Source organism: Lissotriton helveticus, chromosome 2_1 (assembly GCF_964261635.1).
Source record: "Lissotriton helveticus chromosome 2_1, aLisHel1.1, whole genome shotgun sequence".
Classification (NCBI taxonomy): Eukaryota; Metazoa; Chordata; class Amphibia; order Caudata; family Salamandridae; genus Lissotriton; species Lissotriton helveticus.
Window position 1 is genome coordinate 738,254,881 of NC_136059.1, and position 21,037 is coordinate 738,275,917.

General features: G+C 41.7%; 1 protein-coding gene across 1 annotated transcript in view; it reads right to left on the reverse strand.

Annotated features, from left to right (window-relative positions):
- LOC144819485 (uncharacterized) overlaps positions 1-21,037 on the reverse strand; it is a 646,675-nt gene that overhangs the window by 434,334 nt on the left and 191,304 nt on the right. The window contains exon 5 of the mRNA XM_078677349.1: positions 12,381-12,548. Coding sequence (XP_078533475.1) covers positions 12,381-12,548 — 168 coding nt within the window. The remainder of the gene's footprint in view (positions 1-12,380; positions 12,549-21,037) is intronic.

The following is a 21,037-nucleotide window of genomic DNA, read 5'->3' on the forward strand; positions in this document are numbered from 1 at the left end:
TTGTGTTGTTTTAATTTTTACACTCTATATAAAAACGTCAAAAAAGTGCCTGGTGCATGGTTAAAGTAGTGAGGCCAGAGATATTCCTCTGGCATCCACATGTGAAAAATTTACCTTTTTTTATGCTATCTCACTTAAGTCTGTAAGTGGTGAAGCAATCAGTTATTATTTGCACTATTTCTTTGTAACTTTACTATTCAATGTAGAAAGGACCGAGTTGCATTTGAACCTGTATGCTCCATGCTATACACAGTTTTCTGCTGCAGTTATATTAATTCAGTTGAAAGGTTGTCACTGGAACTTTAAGCTATTTTAAATCTGTGTACCAAACACAACCAGAATTGTACTCCTCCCTTCTTAAAGGGTCCAGGTTATATGTAATTAGAAAAATCACTTATCAATCAGGAAATTTGCTTCTTCTGAGGGCGTGGCGTATGTACTTGGACGAGATGGCGGCGGTGTGCTGAGCTCCGACTCCACACGGGGCTCAAGAGGGAACTTACGGCTACTTAAAGACATCGTTCTTCCCTTTCCTGGCCGGATGTGTTCATCGTTATACGGCAGCTCACTACTCTGACGTCGGGTGAGCTTGTGGCTCACCATTTGAATGAGTTTGCTCGATTGTTGTCTTCCTGACTAGAGCGGCCGCCATCTTGTTTTATCTCATCAAATGTAAGGACGCCAACGGCGGTCAGACCTTTGTGGTAACACCTAAATACAGCTTTTTGCTGCAAATCCTCCTCTCAGTTACCTCGGCTCCTCATTAACTGGAACCATCAGTCATCCTATTTTGTTACTCGTTTTGAGTCTTTTGTTCCTGATTTCCACACAGAATCCAGGCTTTGACTTGACATGCAACTTTTCCTTTAATGTTGACTGGATCTCCACACTAGCAAATAATGCACATTAGAGGTGTTTTAATAACATAAATGACATGGAGCACTAAATAAACCAAAATCGTGATTATTTTTGTCTCAAGGTTTTTGGTAAAAGAAAAAGGACAAAAAGAAAATAAATGTGAGAGACCTTGAGACACAGGTAATCCCACCAAAGAAACATTTCCTTACTAGCGCCAGCTCATTCATTCTATTAATTGTCCACTTTGAGCAAGCATGAGGGCACATCAGCCGGAATACCCTCATACACGTGTGGAGAATCTCCCAGCTACTTCTGTGCACAAGACAGCACACTCTGTGTTAAGGTCCTATAACCGCCCTTGGTGCTGCTGAGCGCAGTAATTGTTGTCCAGTTGGGGACTTTTAACAGCCTTACTGCTCTTGACCATGCTATCAGAGCACCTATAATTGACACAATATATGTGTTATGCTGTCAGTACTGAAATTGTCTTACCCTTATTTTCTCATTAACTTGAATCTGAGGAGATGTGAATAAGTGTGCATATGTTGTGAGGTGTTACCTCAGTTGACACTTCACATCCTACTACCTACTCATTTACAAGTTTGTGGGTGCTTCTATTACTCATTACTATTTAATCTACCATATTGTTATAATCCTGTCACCTAGGAACTAGTTGTAACATTCCTTAAATACAGTGATTGAACATTTTATATCTTCATTGAAACCTATATTATTGATCATCGGTTTTAAGGGCCGGAACTCCATCATCAAAAAGCATCCTCGACGTCAAGTGCATAACGTCAAGATGGCTAGTGACTCTCTGTCTCTCACGAAAACATCTTCATCTGGCACTAAACCAAAAAGAGCCAAAATTGACCCTCCCTCCGGTCTAGTCATCCTCAAATCTGGTCCTGCACTCAATTTTAGATGAATTACATGCTCCAAAACCGTTCATGAACACCACCAATGAAATATTACAGCTGATTGAGGACAGATGGATTAACATGGAAGGTAAGATGTCCGAAATGGAACAACATATAAGTGATCTTCAAGATGTAGCTAACAAAAGTACCCTTTCTGGAACAGGAAATTCACAAGCTCAAACTTCACACCAAGGATCTCGAGAATCTCAACAGAGGAACAATCTTCGTCTGTATGGCTTACATGCAAATGTTGATGGTCCGGATCTTCTTTCCGTTTCAAAGAAATTCCTGTCTGACCTTCTTAGCCTTTAATCCTTTACTCCTCTTAATATCCAGCAGGCACATCATCTTGGTCGACTTCAACCCCTATCTAGCAGACCACTTGGATTCATAATGCTCTTTTTAGAATTAACCGACCTGATGCATGGATTTAAGTTTGCCAGAGAAAAACGTTGTCTTGTATGGTCTGGTCCTAATTACTTCATCTCACAGGATCGTTCCAACACAACCAATGCCAGACGCAAGGAATTCCCATCTCTTCGTCCTCAATTAAGTTCCATGAACATCCGTTATGGGATATTACATTCTTGTCTTTGTAAAATTACACATGAAGGTGTCTCTCGCTCATTTGAAGATCCATCTAAACTGAAACAGTTTCTGCAATCCATCACTAGAACATCTATGGACACCAATGCCTAATGTTCCTAAATTGTTAAATTGTTGATACTTTTAGATTCCTCATGTCCTGTTGTGTTTTTTACTTCTTGTATTTTAAATATAGGTTATGCAGCCTTAATATCTTAGTATTTATATTTTCTTACCTCTTTTAGTTCCCTCTTTATCCATTGTTGTTCTTGTTTTCGAGTATGAACATGCCTGATTCACATCTCCCTCGCGTCTTATCTCGGATTTGTCTTTATGTCCTTGATCTGTCCCTATTTCTCTTTTTTTTGTATTCTCTTTTCATTTGCTTTATCCCTATTTTAGTTTATTTAATTTATTTATTTTATTTGAAAAGTTTTATAAAGCGCGAACATGACCCTTGCGGGTATCAGAGCGCTGTACACAGAGGCAGAAGCATGCATGAACTCAGAACAGTTGAGGTCAACATTGTAAAACAACAAGGAGTAAACAATCAAAATCAGATACCGGGTAGAAGGCCCTACTAGTTCAGTTTCTCATATAGTGCAATATATTTCCTGTAACATTCAGTAAAACAATCATAGAGTAGCTCGTCACAGCATAGTAGTGTAAATGACAAATCTGTAATCGGCCCAAGAAGTATTCTTCTATTATAGTTCTGGAAGGGCCTTAGACTAAAAAAACAGTTTAACATCCATCGCAAAAGATACGTTGGGATAAATGTCACCCTCTCTTTCAATCTTCTCTTTCTTTCCTTCCTCCTGTCTCCTGTCCTTATATTCACATGAGTGCGTTTTTGTTTTACCTCCTTATGTGCTTATTAATTTAATCATGTTACCCTTCTTTTAATGATTGGTGTCTTTTTGTTCCCTTTGTTATCCCTGCAGTTCGTCATCATTATGCCTGTACTCCTGTCCCTTAAACATAAACATGTTTACTCTTGTTTCGTGGAACGTTCATGGTCTGGATCACCCTGTCAAGCATCAAAAGGTACTTTCTCACTTATCGAAACTTAATTGCCAGATTTCTTTTTTGCAAGAAACCCACTGTAATGATGTCGAATCTCTCAAACTCAAACGTCAATAGGTGAGTCAGGTTGTCTTTTCCTCAGCTGTCAACCGTCAGGGTGGTGTTGCCATCCTCTATCATAAATCTTTATATTTGCAAAATGTATCTACTGAAAATGATGCGAGTGGACTATGGGTAATACTTATTGCTACAGTTCATAATTAACAGGTAACCTTCTTCAATATTTATTGACCAGTTAAGTTTGATCCAAACTTTTGGCATACTATTAAATAAAAACTATCCTCAATCTGCTGAGACCAGGTGTTTGAATTGGCGGGTATGAATCACGATATTTGCTAATTTGCACGCTGGTACAATGCCTGAATTTTAAACTTGGAAATCTTATTTGATATTAACGCTGTTTTTAACTGTCTTAAAATCGGAAAGCTTACTCACAGCCTCTCGCTACACCCGCTGTCCTGTCCGCCGGCTCCCAGGTCCACCACGGGTCTTCTCGTTTGATGTGGAGGGAGTGAAGGTGGGGCAGGGACATAGTAACGGGTTAGAGGTCGGGGGGCGGGTACAACACGGCTGGAGCTCTATTTAGTGGGCTCTAACGGAGACACTCGCTGGATCTGCTGAGACCAGGTGTTTGAATTGGCGGGTATGAATCACGATATTTGCTAATTTGCACGCTGGTACTATGCCTGAATTTTAAACTTGTTAATCTTATTTGTTATTAATGCTGTTTTTAACTGTCTTAAAATCGGAACGCTTACTCACAGCCTCTCGCTACACCCGCTGTCCTGTCCGCCGGCTCCCCGGTCCACCACAGGTCTTCCCGTTTGATGTGGAGGGAGTGAAGGCGGGACAGGGACATAGTCACGGGTTAGAGGTTGGGCGGGTACAACACGGCTGGAGCTCTATTTAGTGGACTCTAACGGAGGCACTCGCTGGATCTGCTGAGACCAGGTGTTTGAATTGGCGGGTATGAATCACGATATTTGCTAATTTGCACGCTGGTACTATGCCTGAATTTTAAACTTGGAAATCTTATTTGTTATTAACGCTGTTTTTAACTGTCTTAAAATCGGAAAGCTTACTCACAGCCTCTCGCTACACCCGCAGTCCTGTCCGCCGGCTCCCCGGTCCACCACAGGTCTTCCCGTTTGATGTGGAGGGAGTGAAGGCGGGACAGGGACATAGTCACGGGTTAGAGGTCGGGGGGCGGGTACAACATGGCTGGAGCTCTATTTAGTCGGCTATGTGTACGTCGCGCAGCGGGCGCGCCAAAGGCAAGCCTGTCTGCACCCGTCCGAGCCCGGCCGGGACCAGTGGCCATGCCCCCTGCCCAAAATTCCAAAGCACTTACCTATTCACGTAACGATCTGCTCAGCCTAAGGCCTAAATGCAATTCACACTGTAAGACACTGATTTTCAAGGACCCACCTTTCCGTTGCCCCGAGTGTGACCTCTCCCTCTCCCATTTACTGTTAGGAATAACAGGGAAGAATGGAGGATGCAAGACTGCCATGATTGAGACAAATAAAGATGAAGTCATGCATTTTAACTTTATCAGTACCAATTGCAGATCGCTTCCCAAACATAAAGAGGACATTTTTTACTTATTAAATGATCAGAAACCTGATGTGCTGTTTCTAACAGAAACTTGGCTTAATGCCAGCTCAGGCCCGGACATCGCCTCAGCCCTAACCCCAAATTACACTCTAGTTAGAAAAGATCGATTGAATCAAAGTGGGGGAGGTATTGGAATAATTTTCAAAAAAGATTTTAAATGCATACGGGAAGAACTTAAAATGGACAATTGTGAAGCTGGACTTTGTAAGCTCACCCTCACTCCGCAAATCACGTTTACTGGAATCCTGATCTATCGACCACCAGGTGCGGCAGGGGAATGGGTGGCGGCTCTTTCTGAGTTTATCACCCCACCCCTGCTGGAGGCATCCATGTTCTCCATTCTTGGCGACCTTAACTTACATTTAGTGGACCACAATTGCCATATGATTCTTAACCTTCTATCCGATCTAGAAGCACTCAATGTCCAACTATGTAATAACGGCCCCACACACAAAGCAGGTCACTTATTAGACCCAATTTTTGCAAACTTTAAAAACCTAAGATGTGAGCCCGCACTTCCCATTCCCTGGTCCGACCATTATCTAATTAATTTCGAAATCTGGGCACCAACTACAAAACACCTGAAAAGAACGGAGGTTTGGATCAGAAACTGGAAAATGTTGAACATAGACGACCTTAATTCCCAGCTCATACGGTCTAGACCTAATATCACTCCTAATGAGCTCAAAGTCACAGATCATTAAGAAATTAACACATGGCTATCTTCAGCCATCCAGACTGCCATTCCGCTTACGCTGAGTAAACGGAAGTCATGTAACCCACTGGTCCCATGGTTCTCTGAGAAACTGAAGGAAGAAAAAAGCAACTGCAAAAAGTTAGAGAGGCAGTGGAGAAGAAATTATGATCTAGCAAGCAAAGAAGTATATAAACAAGCACTAAATGTTTATCACTTGTCATGCAAAATAGCAAAGGGGGACTACACTAAGAATACCATCTTAGAGGCACAAAGTAATCCCGGTACTCTTTTTAAAGCCTTGAAAAACTTAGCCGGAGCTGCCCACCAACCTGAACCCCCTATACTATCCACCACACAATGTCATTGCGGACTACTTTAATGACAAAATGACAAAATATCCAACATTTACTCGAACTTTAATGTAGGTTGCGACTCTAAGTCAACCCCGCCGTCAACTCCTATTCCCAATGAGTCTGACGTGCGGGATAATACCCCTGTGAACCTGCTTACTGTCTGGCAGTCATTAGACCCCATTACTTTTACGGAAGTACTTAACAGTATAAAATCAGGCTCACCCCAGGACCCGATACCAGCCCGCATTTTAAAACAAATTGATCCTTGCATTTTGGACGTAGTTAGAACACTCTTAAATGCATCTCTAAATGAAGCAGTAGTACCTGAAGAATGGAAACATGCAATGATAGTGCCTCTGCTTAAAAAGGCGAATGGAGATCCAGAGATCTTCTCCAACTCTGCCCGATATTGCTTCTACCAATATTCTCCAAAATTCTGGAAAAACATGTAAATAGACAGCTAGCGGATTTTATCAATATAAATAAACTATTACATCCCTCCCAGTCAGGTTTTAGAGTTGGCCACTCTACTGAGTCCACCCTACTAGGGGTAACAGAAGCTATCCGTCAAGAACTGGATAGCGGTGGCACGGTGGCACTCATTCTTCTAGATTTGAGTGCCGCTTTCGACACCATTTCCCATAATACCCTGATCCAGACCCTAGAGGACATAGGAGTGAGAGGGAAAGCGCTGGAGTGGCTACAACAATTCCTCCTCCATCGGACATTCCAGGTTTTCTCCAAAAATAATGCCTCCAATATCCTGAACTCCCTTTGTGGAGTTCCCCAGGGCTCCATATTGAGTCTGCTACTTTTTAATATTTACATCACCCCTCTGGCAAAAATAGCTGAGGAAATGGGCCTCACAATCTACTCCTATGCGGTTGATACACAGTTAGGGGTCCATTAGGATGGCGGGCGGATTGCACCTGCCAGGCTGGGGGTAGCCACCGCTAGCCTGGCGGGGGCAATCCACCCGCCATCCTTCCCTGTATTCCCCCCGCCATATTAGTATGGCGGGGGGACCACGGCAGAAGAAAACACCGCCCGCCACTTTTCCGCCCCGGTCGCCTTGCGGCCGGGGCGGAAAATGCCTAATATGGTGGCGGTGTCTATTAGACACCGCCAGCCATATTACAATGGCAAGAGTGCAATGCCTTTCCGTGGCAGCAATGCCTCCACGGAAAGGCAGGCGGTCTTCACTCTCCAGAGTGAAGGTGCGTGGGGGGGTGCACACGGGGGGGTACCTGTGGTACCCCCCTTCATTTTCATTTCCAAAGCGGCAGGCACCATGCGGTGCCTGCCGCTTTGCAAATGAAAATGCTGTGATGTATTGTCAGCATTGTGGCGGGCGGTGCAGAGAGCACCGCCCGCCACAATGCTGAGAATACAGGATGTGCCCGCCACAGTGCCACATCCTAATGGCACACCCGTGACCCCCGCCCTTAAGGCGGGCGGTCCCGTTTTCCGATAGGGTGGCGGGCGGGCAAAGCCCGCCCGCCATCCTAATGTGCCCCTTAGTGTTCTCCCTATCTACACCAGACAAAACCAACATCTCATCCCTCCGTTCTGGATTACTGAGAATGGCAAACTGGATGCATACCAAGAAACTAAAACAAAACGGGGAAAAAACCGAGCTAATCATCTTTGGAGAACATAAGGAACTCTGGGGACCCACACATTGGCCCACGGAAATGGGCCCCACCCCTGTTGCGGTACAATCCGCACGCAACCTAGGGGTTATAATCGATGACAAACTGTCCATGCGTGTACAAACAGCCTCAACCTGCTTTGCCATTCTTAAATGGCTGAGAAAAATCTTGTGGCAACTCCCAGAAGGGGCACAGAGAACAGCAATACAGGCCCTGATAGGCTCAAGACTTGATTATGGGAATATCCTATATCTAGGAGCCAATAAAGAGATCATACATCGACTCCAGATCGTCAAAAATACGGCGGCTAGGCTTCTTCTCCATCTCCCTGGGCGAACGAGTGTTGCTGAACATCTAAAAAAGCTACACTGGCTCAAGATAGGCAATAGAGCCAAATTTAAAGCACTATGCTACATGTTCAGGATAACCACAGGGGAAGCGCCTGCCTATTTATGTAAGCTGGCGCTTAAATACACACCTTCCTGAAACCTTCGCTCACTGCATCAGGCAAAATTTGTTGTCCCCAGGTTTAAGCGGGCACGACTGGGCGGCCGCTCCTTCACCTACCTGGCCCCGGTCTTATGGAACTCACTGCCGCTGAAACTACGTCTTGAACCAAGCTACGTCAAATACCGGAAAGGCATTAAAACATGGCTATTTAACCAATAAAATCCGCTTTTATAATCCATCTCATCTGGCAAAACTCGGATCCAAGGCGCCGGGAAACCCTCAGGGTAGCTGTTGCGCCATACAAATGTAATAAATAAATAAATAAATCGCTAACCCTAATATTATTGTTGCTGGAGACTTCAATAATTGTATGGACCCCTTTTCCGATAGAAAATCAGATTGTGAATTCAGACCAGATAAATCACACAAAGCATTTCAAGTTGCTATTACCTCTCATTCACTCTATGATGCCTGGAAAACCAGTAATCCCGATAAACAGGAGTTTACATACTTTTCAACTGTTCATCACACCATGTCGCGTATAGATTACATTTTGATCTCAAAAACTTTACTTCCCACACTCCAAACTTCTGAGATTGGTTCCATTTTCATTTCTAATCATGCCCCTGTTTCAGTCTCTTTTGATTTATCCCTTGTTACTCCCAAACATACTAGATGGAGATTCAATAATTCCTTACTATCTGTTCAAACTTATATTTCAGATCCTACCCTCTTTATAAAATAATTTTTTCAACTTAACAAACCAAGTGATACCTCTGTTCACAATAACTGGGATGCCTTTAACGCCTCTTTTAGAGCCCTGACCATTGCCTATACTGGCATAAAAAAAGATATAAAATTCTAAATACCTTTCCAATTTATCACAGATCAAAACTCTTGAACATGCTTATTATACCTCTAAGTCCCCTGATCACCTTCGGGACCTCAACAAAGCTAAATCTGACTCGTATAAATTAGCTACATCTGATGCGTGTAATATTCTACTAAAAATAAAATCTAAATACTATGGGGGTCAGAACAAAGCATGTAGAATATTGGCCAACTATTTAAAAGTCAAATCGTAAAGGAAAACCATTGGACCTATTCTTAATGACCGCACTAACACTTTACTACATTCTGACTCAGATATTGTCAATGCATTTCAAACCTACTATCACTCAGTATACACGGAAGACACCCATCCCCCCGAAGACAATACTCAAATGTTCTTTGATGGTCTCCCTCTCCCTCGTTCTATACCTGAGGTTATGGTCCTCTTGGAAAGAGATATAACACTTCAGGAGATTTTAGATGCAATTAAATCTCTTAAGAGAGCTAAGGTCCCAGGCCCTAATTGAATTTCTATTGAACTTCTCTCTTCTTTTTCATCTATTTTTGTTCTACACTTACATGAGCTATTCACCTTCTTTTCTATTACACTCCAAACCTGAAGGTTCCTTTCTTGATGCTCGCATTGTAATTATCCCCAAACCTGATAAAGATCACTCCTTATGTCAAAATTATTGTCCAATCTCATTATTCAATTATGACAGCAAAATGTTTGCTAAAATCCTTGCCTCTAGATTAGACAATGTTATACACCTGCTGTTGAAAGCAGATCAATCTGGCTTTGTTAAGGTGGGCTTACCTCAGATAATGCTAGAATGTTCTCTAATATCCTTACTATGGCAAAACAATGTCCTGGTCTTCTAGCTGCATTATCTCTTGATGCTGAAAAAAGATTTTGACCGTATAAATTGGCAGTTTATGTTCAAAACTCTTCACTGGTTTGGTTTTGGCCCCAAATTGATCTCGCTCATCAAATTACTGTATTCAGTACCCCATGCATGTGTTTCTGTTTTATCCACTCATTTCAACTTACACAAAGGGGTACTAGCCAAGGATGTCCTCTTTTTCCCCTTTTATTCCTTTTATGTCTCAAAACTTTTCTTGAACGCATTTGTTGTAATCCGCTGATAACTGGCTTCCAACATAACTTTCATTAAACTAAGTTATCCACTTCTGCTGACGATATTTTGATTTACCTTTCAAAATCCTTACCCTCTTTGCCTTCTTTTCTACAGGAAATTGACTTATATTCTAAAGTATCTGGCTATAAATAGAATTTTAATAAGACTGAGATTTTACCTATAAATTCCTTATGTTATCAATTCATGTTTGCTGATACCAAGTTTAAATTGTGTCCTTCTAAAATTAAATACTTAGGAGTCTGATTCTCCTCTACCATTTCTCAAACTCTCTCCCACAATTGTAATACTTTAAAAATCAAGATTCAAAACTTATTTTCTTCCTGGTCCCCCCTCTATTTATCCTGGTGGGGTAGACTAGCTACCATCAAAATGATGACTGTACCACCCATTTTATTCTTACTCTCTATGCTACCCTTTAAAATCCCCAATTACTATTTTAATCAAATAAACTCCGTCTGTACTAAATTTCTCTAGAACAAAAAACGTGCTTGTATAGCTCTATCTAAATTAATCAAACCAAAAAACGAAGGGGTGTACAATTTCCTAATTTTAAATTATATCGCACTACTATTTTAATCAGACAGATTTACGTATTGAACAGATGATGAATCTATACCTAGTTGGATTGATTTTGAATGCTCTTAATTACCCAAATTCTCTTTCTATGATACTTGTTTTATGCCCGATTGCACTTTTATTTCTAAGCACCCTATTTTAAAATACTGCCAACACCTTATACACTCACTTTTCACAGATGGCTCTAATTTTCACCAACCTTTTCTTGCCTCCTCTATTTGTTATAATACATGTATTAAGTGTTGTCATAAAGCTTTCTACTTCAAACATTGGAAGGAGAAGAAAATAATATATGTCCACCAACTTATCTTACATAATTCTGTTACACCTTTTAATACACAACAGGACCGCTATGACTTACCCTCCAATTGTTTAGCACAAAACTCCCAATTATCACAGGAACTTCAATCATTTCTAATAACTAAATATTTTACTCCCAATGTTACTTCATTTATTCCCTTGACTCCTTTTTATAATATTTTCCCTGATTTTAACCCGAAACCTTCTCTTATGTATAAACTTTTATCTACCCCTAATTCTGAAAGACCAAAATCATCAGTCAAATTAGCCTTCGAACTAGATCTCTCAATGTTCCTTTCAATTAACATTTTTTTACTACCTCTAGAGTTGCTAATATTACTCAATCGTTATTTTTGTTATATAATAGAGCAGTTCGGACACCCTTATTTATACACAAAATCAACCCGTCTTCATCTTCTCTTTGTTGGTCATATCTTTCCTCTAATTGCACATTACTTCATTTGTTACACTATTGCCCTAATTGTCTCAAGTTCTGGAAATCCATATGGACTAAATGTTGTAAGATATTCCTTTTTTGTATCCCATTATCAATTCATAATGTTTTTCTGGGATCCATGTCTACTGATCTTTATGACACCGTGTTGAAGTTAAAATTATGTGACCTCTTTCTTTCTCTTGCATTTAATGTTATCCTTACTTGCTGGAAAGATGGTTCTAAAATATATATGCTAATATGGTGGAATTTTATTTGTAATGAACATAGAATTTCTACTGTCTCATCTTCCTCACTGTCTCAAAAATCAAATCTGATTCATTATGGTTATCTTTTACTACTTTCCTATCTGCACACTCAGCTCTACACTAATCATTATTTGGCTATCCCCTTTCTCTCTCCCTTCTATTTCTTTCTCTCCTCTTCTCCTTATCTTCCACTTCTTTCTTCCTTTGTTGTATTTTTAACATTATATAAATATTTATTAACTAATAGGTACTCTAATAATTTCTCTTTTAATCCTTTACATAAGGTTGTACCTTATCAATTGTATTTTTTAACATATTTTTTCTATTCCTTATGTAATATGCACTTTTAGTACTTTTTATTTGACTCAATAAAAATCATTTAAATCAAGGAAATGTGCTTCTCAATGTTTCCACCTGAGGAATAGAGGGCCATTTGTAATTGCATTATTTAATATTTAGCACATACCTGTCATGTTAACAATCAGTGCCACGAGTTTCAGAATGTGCTCGCACCTACCTGCCATGATATTCTGATACTGAGGCCTTATAAGAACATGTCTTTACATGTGCTAAATTAGGTATCCACTTACTTGCCACTGGCCTGGGCCTTTTGCTTAAGCACCGAGGACTGTTGTCTGGGCTCCCATCATCCCCTCTGAAGATCCAAGAAGCGGAATGAAAATTCTCTGAGTAGAATCCCTTCTCTTCATGATCAGGCCGAACCCCCAGGTCCATGGAGCGTGTATCCTCGGAGTTCACTGGAAAACACATAATTAATGCTACATTTATTATCATTTATTATCATTTCCGCTGTGATTTGATGATAATTTCTCAGGCAGGCAAGCCTGCAGTGGAAACTACATTCTTTTTAAAAAAACTTTTTATTTAGATTTTTCCCCATTTTGTGTTTGTACAGGGCACACATATACATAAAGGGTAATAGAAATTAACATATACGATAATACAACATAACAAGTTAATCCAAATCATATAATCCAACAATATATCTTAAGCTATACAGGATAGAGCAGCTTAAACAATCACATTACAATCCTAATATATCTTCATCAGATATAGTCAAAACATAAATCAAACAAGAAAATTAAATCATTGAGACACTGTTTTTAGTACCTCCTACCCTGGATCTATGTCTCTCCATCTTTGAATAGGTTCCCATATTTCCTTACCTATTTTCTTACCATTTGCCCCTTTCCTAGCATAAATTGCTTTTTCAAGATTATACATAGTCAATAGCTTTATTAACCATTGATGGAATGTGGGTGGTATACGGTCCAGCCAAGCTGTGGCAATACATAGTCTCAGAACAGCCATAGGCAAGAATATGAAATATTCATAAGATACCTGGGTAGCACTCTGATTTATTCCAAACATCACCACTACTGGGGTAAGTGTGATTTCTATCCTTAATGAGTTTTTAAAAAATAGTTCAATTTCATCACAGGTGGTTTTTAAATGGGTACACGTCGCAAGCATATGGACAAGATCAGCTTCATCGCTATCATATCTTGGACACGTAATTCCAGCTATACCTCCCCATCGCGCTATCCTAGCGGGTGTGTGATATAATAGGTAGAGAGTCTTATAGTGTTGTGCCTGAAGTGGTGCTGAACACAGGAGTTTATGACCTAATTCCAATGTTCTATGAAAACATTTCTTCTCAACCCCCAGTTTCTGTGTCCACTTATTCTCAAACTTTTCCAAATCATCAACTTGATGCTCTATCAACTCAGAGTAAAATCTTCTTATTGCACCCTCTGTACCGTTCTCTATAATATCCGAAATAGGATTCGAGTTAAATCCCGCCAATCCTCCAGTTTTTGTCGTCATAAAGCTCCTTATTTGCAGATACTTAAAAAAATGAGTTGAATCCAAACCATATATTGCCTGCAGAGCAGAAAACTGCATTACCCCCTGTGCTCCCATCATATGCCCCATCTTCGTAATCCCACGTCTTGCCCAATCATTAAAAACCACTCCCGAGAATATATCATCAGGGAGACTGGGATTATTTTTTAACCTAGTGTAAGCGTTATATCTACCCAGGCCAAACTTTTTCGCAAATGAAATCCAAATCCTACGTGCTGCTTTGACTGTTTTAAATTTAGTCCTCTTAAAGTAACTATGGTCAGTAATTTTCAATAAAAGATTCTCAGCATGATCTCCTAAAGCCAATGTGTAAATTGCTAGGGTTCCTAACTGATCTTGTCCTTCATTTTCTCACCCTCCTAATAACCCTGCCATGTATTGAAGGGATGCCGCCCAGTAATATAGTTTTAAGTCTGGCAAGGCCCATCCACCACGTTCCCTAGGTAGTGCCATAAATCTCAATGCCCTTCGGGTCTTTCCATGCCACCAGACAAACCGGTTTATCATATGCTCCAGAGTTTTGAACCATTTCGCCTCAAATAATAAGGGTATAGCCCTAAATAAGTATAACATTTTGGTAGAAAAATCATTTTAATTATATTAGTTTGTCCTACTATTGAAAAATGGATGTTATGTAACCTGTCTAGTTCCTTCTTGGCTTTACTTATTATAGGTGCTATATTTGCCTCCACTAATTTGTCTAGATCCGCTGTGATTGTTACCCCTAAATATACTCCACTTTCCACCACCCGATTATCTAAGCAGTGTGCTTTACAATTTTTAATAATCTGTGTTTTAGTAGTGTTAAGAGCATAACCAGACACTTCTCAAAACTGTTGGGCTTCCATCTCAACCACTGCCATGGCTTCCATAGGTTTAGGAGTCACAATCGCTACGTCGTCGGCGTAGGCCAGTATTTTGCATTGGGTCCCATAAGTGTCTACTGGGCAGATATTATTATTCAATTCTATGCGGCGTATGTATGGGTCCATATAAAGAGCGAACAGAAGTGGGGAGCAGGGGCACCCCTGTCGCGTTCCCCTTTTTATTTTAAATGGAAGCGTATATCCAGCATTTACTCGAATGCGAGCGGTTGGGGCCTCATATAATACCTGCAACGCTCTTACCAGCCCCCTCTCCAAAACCCAACCTCCTCAATATAAACCATAGAAAGTCCCAGGAGACCCGATCGAAGGCTTTTTCTGCGTCCAATAACATAATCGCCATCGGGTCTCCTGTTACCTCTGTAGCATCAAGAAGGGTAATGACTTTTCGTATGTGATGGGTGGTGCCTCTCCCCGGTATAAACCCGTGCTGGTTAATGCTCACAAGTCTGTTGATGACTTTGGCAACTCTAAGAGCCAATGCCTTCGAGTATATTTTTGTATCCGCATTCATCAATGTTATGGGTCTATATGATCCAGGTTGGTTAGGGGGCTTGCCCTTTTTCAAAATTACAACAATATCTGCCCCTGCCCAACTTTTCGGGACCAATATCCCTCCCTGCGCCTGCTGCATTGTAGTTGTCAGATCCTGTTTAATTATGTCCCAAATTTTTTTTACAAATTCCACTGGGATCTGGTCAGGTCCTGCGGCCATCCCAGAGGGTAAACTAGTCAAGGCAATAAAAATCTCATCGGAACTAAAAGGGTCTTCCAGTCCCTTTGCCTCGTTCTCCAATAAGATTGTTACTGGGATATCTTGGAGGTAATCACCTATCTTAGAGGCATCAGTTGTGTTCTCTTGATTATATAGTGAGGTATAAAATTTTCTAAATACTTCTCTTATTCCCTCTGTATATGAGACTATTATTCCTGCTTCATTCTGAACCCCACGCACTTGACCGGTAGACACATTCTGCCTGGTTCGTATAGCCAGAGTACGACCCACAGATTCATTAAACTCGTAGCATCTCTCTCTATTTGCTAAGTATGTTTTAGCAGCTTTGTTAGCTATGCTCTCCTGCGCCTCCATCTTTGCCTTAGCTATTTTTATTAATACTTGATCTAGAGGTGCTCCCCTTATGACGTTACTAGTTAACTCATCCTCTGCTTCTATCACCGCTTTAATGAGGTCTTCATCTTTTTGCCATTCCTTCCTCCAACTCGCTACACTGTAGCTTATTGTCTCCCCTCGAATAGCTGCCTTAAATGCATCCCAAACGTTCCCAACTTCCGTACTGCCTCTATTGATATTTAAAAAATCAGTAATCCACTCTTTCATATGGGTAATATATGCCTCATCCTTTAACAGTCCCCTCTCAAATGTCCAAATACGATCCGGTCTTTTACTGCTAAGGCTTACTGTTAAAATAAGAGGGTTATGGTCAGAGATTATACGTGGTAGCTTTTTGATTTTTACTTTTGATTGAAGAGAGTTTGAAGCAAAAAAGTAATCTAACCTAGCACATACCCTATGAGGTGCTGAATAGTAAGTGAACCCCTGTTTGTCAGGATAAAGTGTCCCCCATACATCCATCAAAGCATTATTCCTTGCGAGGTTACCTAATGAACACCAAACTCTCCTTTTTCTACCCTGATACCCCCTATTAGAAGCAAGTCCAAGCCCACCTGCCCCATTAATATTAAAATCTCCAGTTAAAATAATAGTTGGTGACCATGTGGACAACTCCAAATCCAAAAGCCAGACTCATACTGGACATCCCTCGTCAAGCTCACATTTCCGGTCACCTGAAAGACCTCCACTGGCTCCCAGTCAACAAGAGAATAACGTTCCGTCTCCTCACCCACGCGCACAAGGCCCTCTACGACCTAGGACCTGAATGCCTCAACACAAGACTGTCCTTCTACACACCCACCCGCCAACTACGATCATCCAATCAAGCCCTCGCCGCAATTCCACGCATCCACAGATCCACCATGGGAGGAAGATCCTTCTCCTACCTAGCGGCCAAAACCTGGAATTCTCTCCCCACTCACCTCCGCCTTACACAGAACCACCTCTCCTTCAGAAAGCAGCTAAAAACCTGGCTTTTCGATAAATAACCCTCCCTCCCTCCCTCAAGCGCCTTTAGACCATCTGGGTGAGTAGCGCGCTATATAAATACTTGAACTTGAACTTGAACTTGAAAAAATCGAAGATATCAGGATCATCTTCCGTTGAGCCATATACACACCCTAAAGTAAACCATTCCTCATTCATTTTATACTCTATAAGGACCCATCTCCCCCATCGATCTTCAAGTTTTCTCCTTATTGTAAGATCCCTTTGTTTAGACAAAATTGCCACACCTCTTTTTTGGCACCCTGCTTAGTGTAGGCTAGTACTTGAAATCCCAACTGCTCTAACAAATGCCTCTGCTCTCCCGCTATGTGAGTTTCCTGGAGGCACACCAAGTCCACATTTAAAGATCTTAGCCACGCTGCCACCCGCTGCCTCTTGGTTCGATCATTTAACACGCAGACATTTACAGTGATTATACGCGTACCCATTAATGTAGATCGGTTACCTGCCCCAACAAGTTAACATCAACAGCACACAATATTCTATCATCTCCTCCTTGAAGTGATCTATCCATCCACTGAATTTTACATATTTCATGAAGTTTTCCCTGTACATAAATATTTAAACAAAAAACATCCAAGTGCCCTGTACCCCTCGCCCCCCCTCCTCACTCCCCCGCCCCCCCCCTTACAGGCAAAAAGGTCAGTGCTGACCTATGCGTGACAGCTGTAGGCCCAGGTGTCACCCGCTCCTCCCTCCCTCCCTCCCCTGCTCTAGTTACCATCTATTTCTTTATGCCATTATACCATTACTCTTTTATTTCAGACACACGTTTTAGGTTTTTCCTTTCAAGTAATCCACCTTATTGTTAAGCTTTTTGTTTTGTCTGGATTAGTGCAACCACCATATTTTTTGTGCCCCCTTTTCTTTGCTTAATCTCCTCATGGTACTCCTGCGCTTTAATCTCAGAGAAAAAGATCTTGGTCTGTCCCTTATCTATTACCTTAAGACGAGATGGAAACATTAAATATGCTTCGCAACCCATGGTTTGGAAAGGGGTTATAATTTTCCTCATCCGCCACCTCCTTTCCACCGTGACATGACAGAAATCGGGACGGGCAAAGAAAGTCGTACCATTATATGTTCGTCTAGCTTCAGGCTTGGCTTTGTCCATGATCTCCTGTCTTAAAAGGAAATTCCCTACGAATATCAAAATAGCCCTAGGTTTATCAGTAGGTGAGGTCCTTTTTTGAACCATAGGGAACCTGTGCGCTCTTTGAATCTCCCTTTCCCATGCCCAGCCCGTTAATTCAGGAAAGGCCCCCTTAAGCAACTCAATGACAAATGCCCGCACATCCTGCCCTTCCCTTCCTTCCGCCACCCCCAGTAATCTTATATTGTTACGCCGTTGGCGGTTCTCATAGTCCTCGAGTTTCCAGTGCACATCACTTGCCATCTTTTTCTGTTCCTTCCGAAACTCGTTCCAATTCCCAACTTCTTCCTCCAATTTCTCAGTTCTTGTTTCTACTTCAGTAACCCTTGATGCCATATCTGAATATAGTTTATTAACTTTTCGTAGAGATGCTTGTATCTTTTGATTAGCATGCTTTGCCCTCCGGGACTCAGCTCTAGCGTCCCCCTGCATTTGTTTTAATGTTGTATACAGCATATCCATCGTTGTCGCTTGTGCAGATGAGTTGAGTTGAGAGTCAGGCACAGCTGCAGCCCCCTCTTGGTAAAGCTGTGAGGTTGCTGAGTAATCCCAGTCTAACCTTTTAGAGACTTCTGTATGTGAGGGACTCATATTGGTTTTTGACTTGCTGCGAGATCGATTTTTCAGACTTTTTCCCCTTCTTTTAGTAGTCACTTTGTGCGTTTCTTCACTGTCCGAGGTTACAGGTTTAGATTCCAGCTCTGATTCTGTCTCGGAAACCCCAATGTCACTCTCAGAATTGGAGTCCTCACTCTCATTACTGTCCTCCTCATCGTTAACCGAGTAAAAGCATTCGTCACTTGGGGATCCCGGATTCATAGAGGGGCCAACTGGGGCTTGTATAATAGATATTGGTCTGCCTTCTCTCACAGTTGCCCCTGATCCCTGATTTCCACCATCTTTATCTATTTGTTGAGTCATACCACCCTCCTCTGTGATTAGAGCTCCAGAGCGTTCTTCAACGCAATCCAGGAGGGATAGAGGTAGAGATATGTTAGAGGTAGCAAAGGGAACAGACTGCGCATCATTCACCCCGTCCGGGGTCAACTCCACTGGATCGACCACATTCTGCGTGGGCGCTGGTCTCTCCACCCCATCCACAAGTTCCATTGGTCGGGTCTGTATCCCATTGCTAAGCACATTGTCAAGACCCTCCCCACCCTCACTGCCCTCCTTACCGGCAAGTAGTACTTGAGTCGTAGTGTGCTGTTCTCTGTCCAAAACCCCCGTGAGTTTTCGATCTTTTAGCAAAGCGGCAGCCTGCCTTTTCCCATCCTGGGTCTGTTCACGTAGCTCTTGTTGCTCGTGCTCATGCCGCGGCGTCCTCTCAGTCTCCAGCACAGTCGGCTGCACATCCGGCGATCGTGAGGCATCCTCTGTTGTCCGTGCATCAGTTTCAGCTGCGCTCTCTATCTGAGCCTCTCGAAGCTCCGCACTCGATTCTGTCAGCCCATGCACGACTCCGCGAGCTCCGCCAGTCCCTAAATCTGCCTGTAGTGAGGCCTGTAGTGAGGCTACTGCTTCCGTCCCTGCCACAACCGCTGTTCCTGAGGACTGGATCAAAGCAGGCACCGCAAAGGATTCACGAAGGGTAGGTTGGCGCATATTTCCCTCTTTACCCGCAGCTTTACCAACGGCTTCATTGTTCTGGCGCTTTATTGTTTTTTTATTTAATTGAGGTCTCTCCTTTTTCTCTTTTAATTTCTCCTTTGACTTCGGTTCATTCTTTTTTTGTGGCTTTTCAATATTCTCTTCCGCTTCCTCCTCTGCATAGTCTGCGTTATCTAGATTGTCTCTCACCATATTTCTGCGGGTTCGACTCTGTGTCATCGACCGAAGATTAGAGCTTGGGGCTACACCAGGATCACTTAAAGTAGCGTAATCTTTTTCTTTCTCTTTCTGAGAATCTTTCTGCGGTCTTGGACCGCGTGGGGCCATATTTTGCATCAAAGCTTGTCGAGAAGCAAGTGGAGGTTTGTCCTGAGATCCAAACCAGCAAAGCACACTTGACAAATTCAATCCGCTTCTCACTATCCAGTAAAACAGCCGTTTTACAATTTTCATAGAGTACTGCATACTATCTTTATGTAGACAGCGATCGTCGGCATTTTCCCGTTTCTTTGCACCATTGAGCAGGAGCCTGGGAGGGTAGCGGCTGCTCCCTACGGTCTGTCAGCGGCCATCTTGCCCCTTGACTAGAAACTACATTCAACGAGAAATGTTACTGCTCCTGCAAAAAAGGTGGTCTGGATTGCAATCATTTACCAATAAAAAAATATTCAAGTCTTTTATTAAAAAAAAATAAAGTTATGCAGCAATCTGCTTCAAATGTTTGCTTGAGAACCCCCCACAAAATTCAAAAAGATTCATCACTGTCCAAAAATACTAAAAAACTGTACGTGCCCTAATAACGCCAAACGTGACATTTGAAAGTCAATAATGACAATCAGTCTGACTCCAGAACATATTTCTGTCACATCTATTTGCATACAATTATTTTGTTTGCGTTACGCTGACCTAAAACTAAGGCTCTCTTTAGCCAGACCTAAAATAGTCCTTGAAGGGGATCCGTACATTGGATGATAACACTAGGTACTGCCAATGACATGACCTGATCAAATTAAACCGCAGAGAATATCATCATGTTACGAAGAGGCAAACTACTTCACACAAATAAATTATGTGATTTAATTTATCCCAAGATCCAAGAAGCTTCTCTTGTACTACAATATAACACTACAAGAACATATTACTTTTTTGATTATATGGTTCCAAATATTTGAAGTTCAAAAGCAAACAGGTGCAAACCATTGCTCTCTCTATCCTGCTATCCCCTCTACAGTCCAATATATTCATCATCAATCCATGATGGTGAATAATGTGACTGTGCTGCAGTAAAGAAAACAGTAACAAGTACTTGCTTCCGAAGGTCACAAGATCAACAGCTAGTAGCATGAGCCTGCATTCATCCGAGAAATTAGTACAGTAAGGATCACCAAAGAGTGGGTGCCTGTCAGAATATCTATTGTCTGACATAAAAGCAACATTCACAAAAACATCCTCTGACTGAATGTATGCTTGGAATAAAGTACCCCCTGCCATATGTTAAATGCATATTGCAAGTCACCAAGGAGTTCCATATCCACACAGAGGAAAGAGGCTGAAGGTTCCTTTATAAGGTTA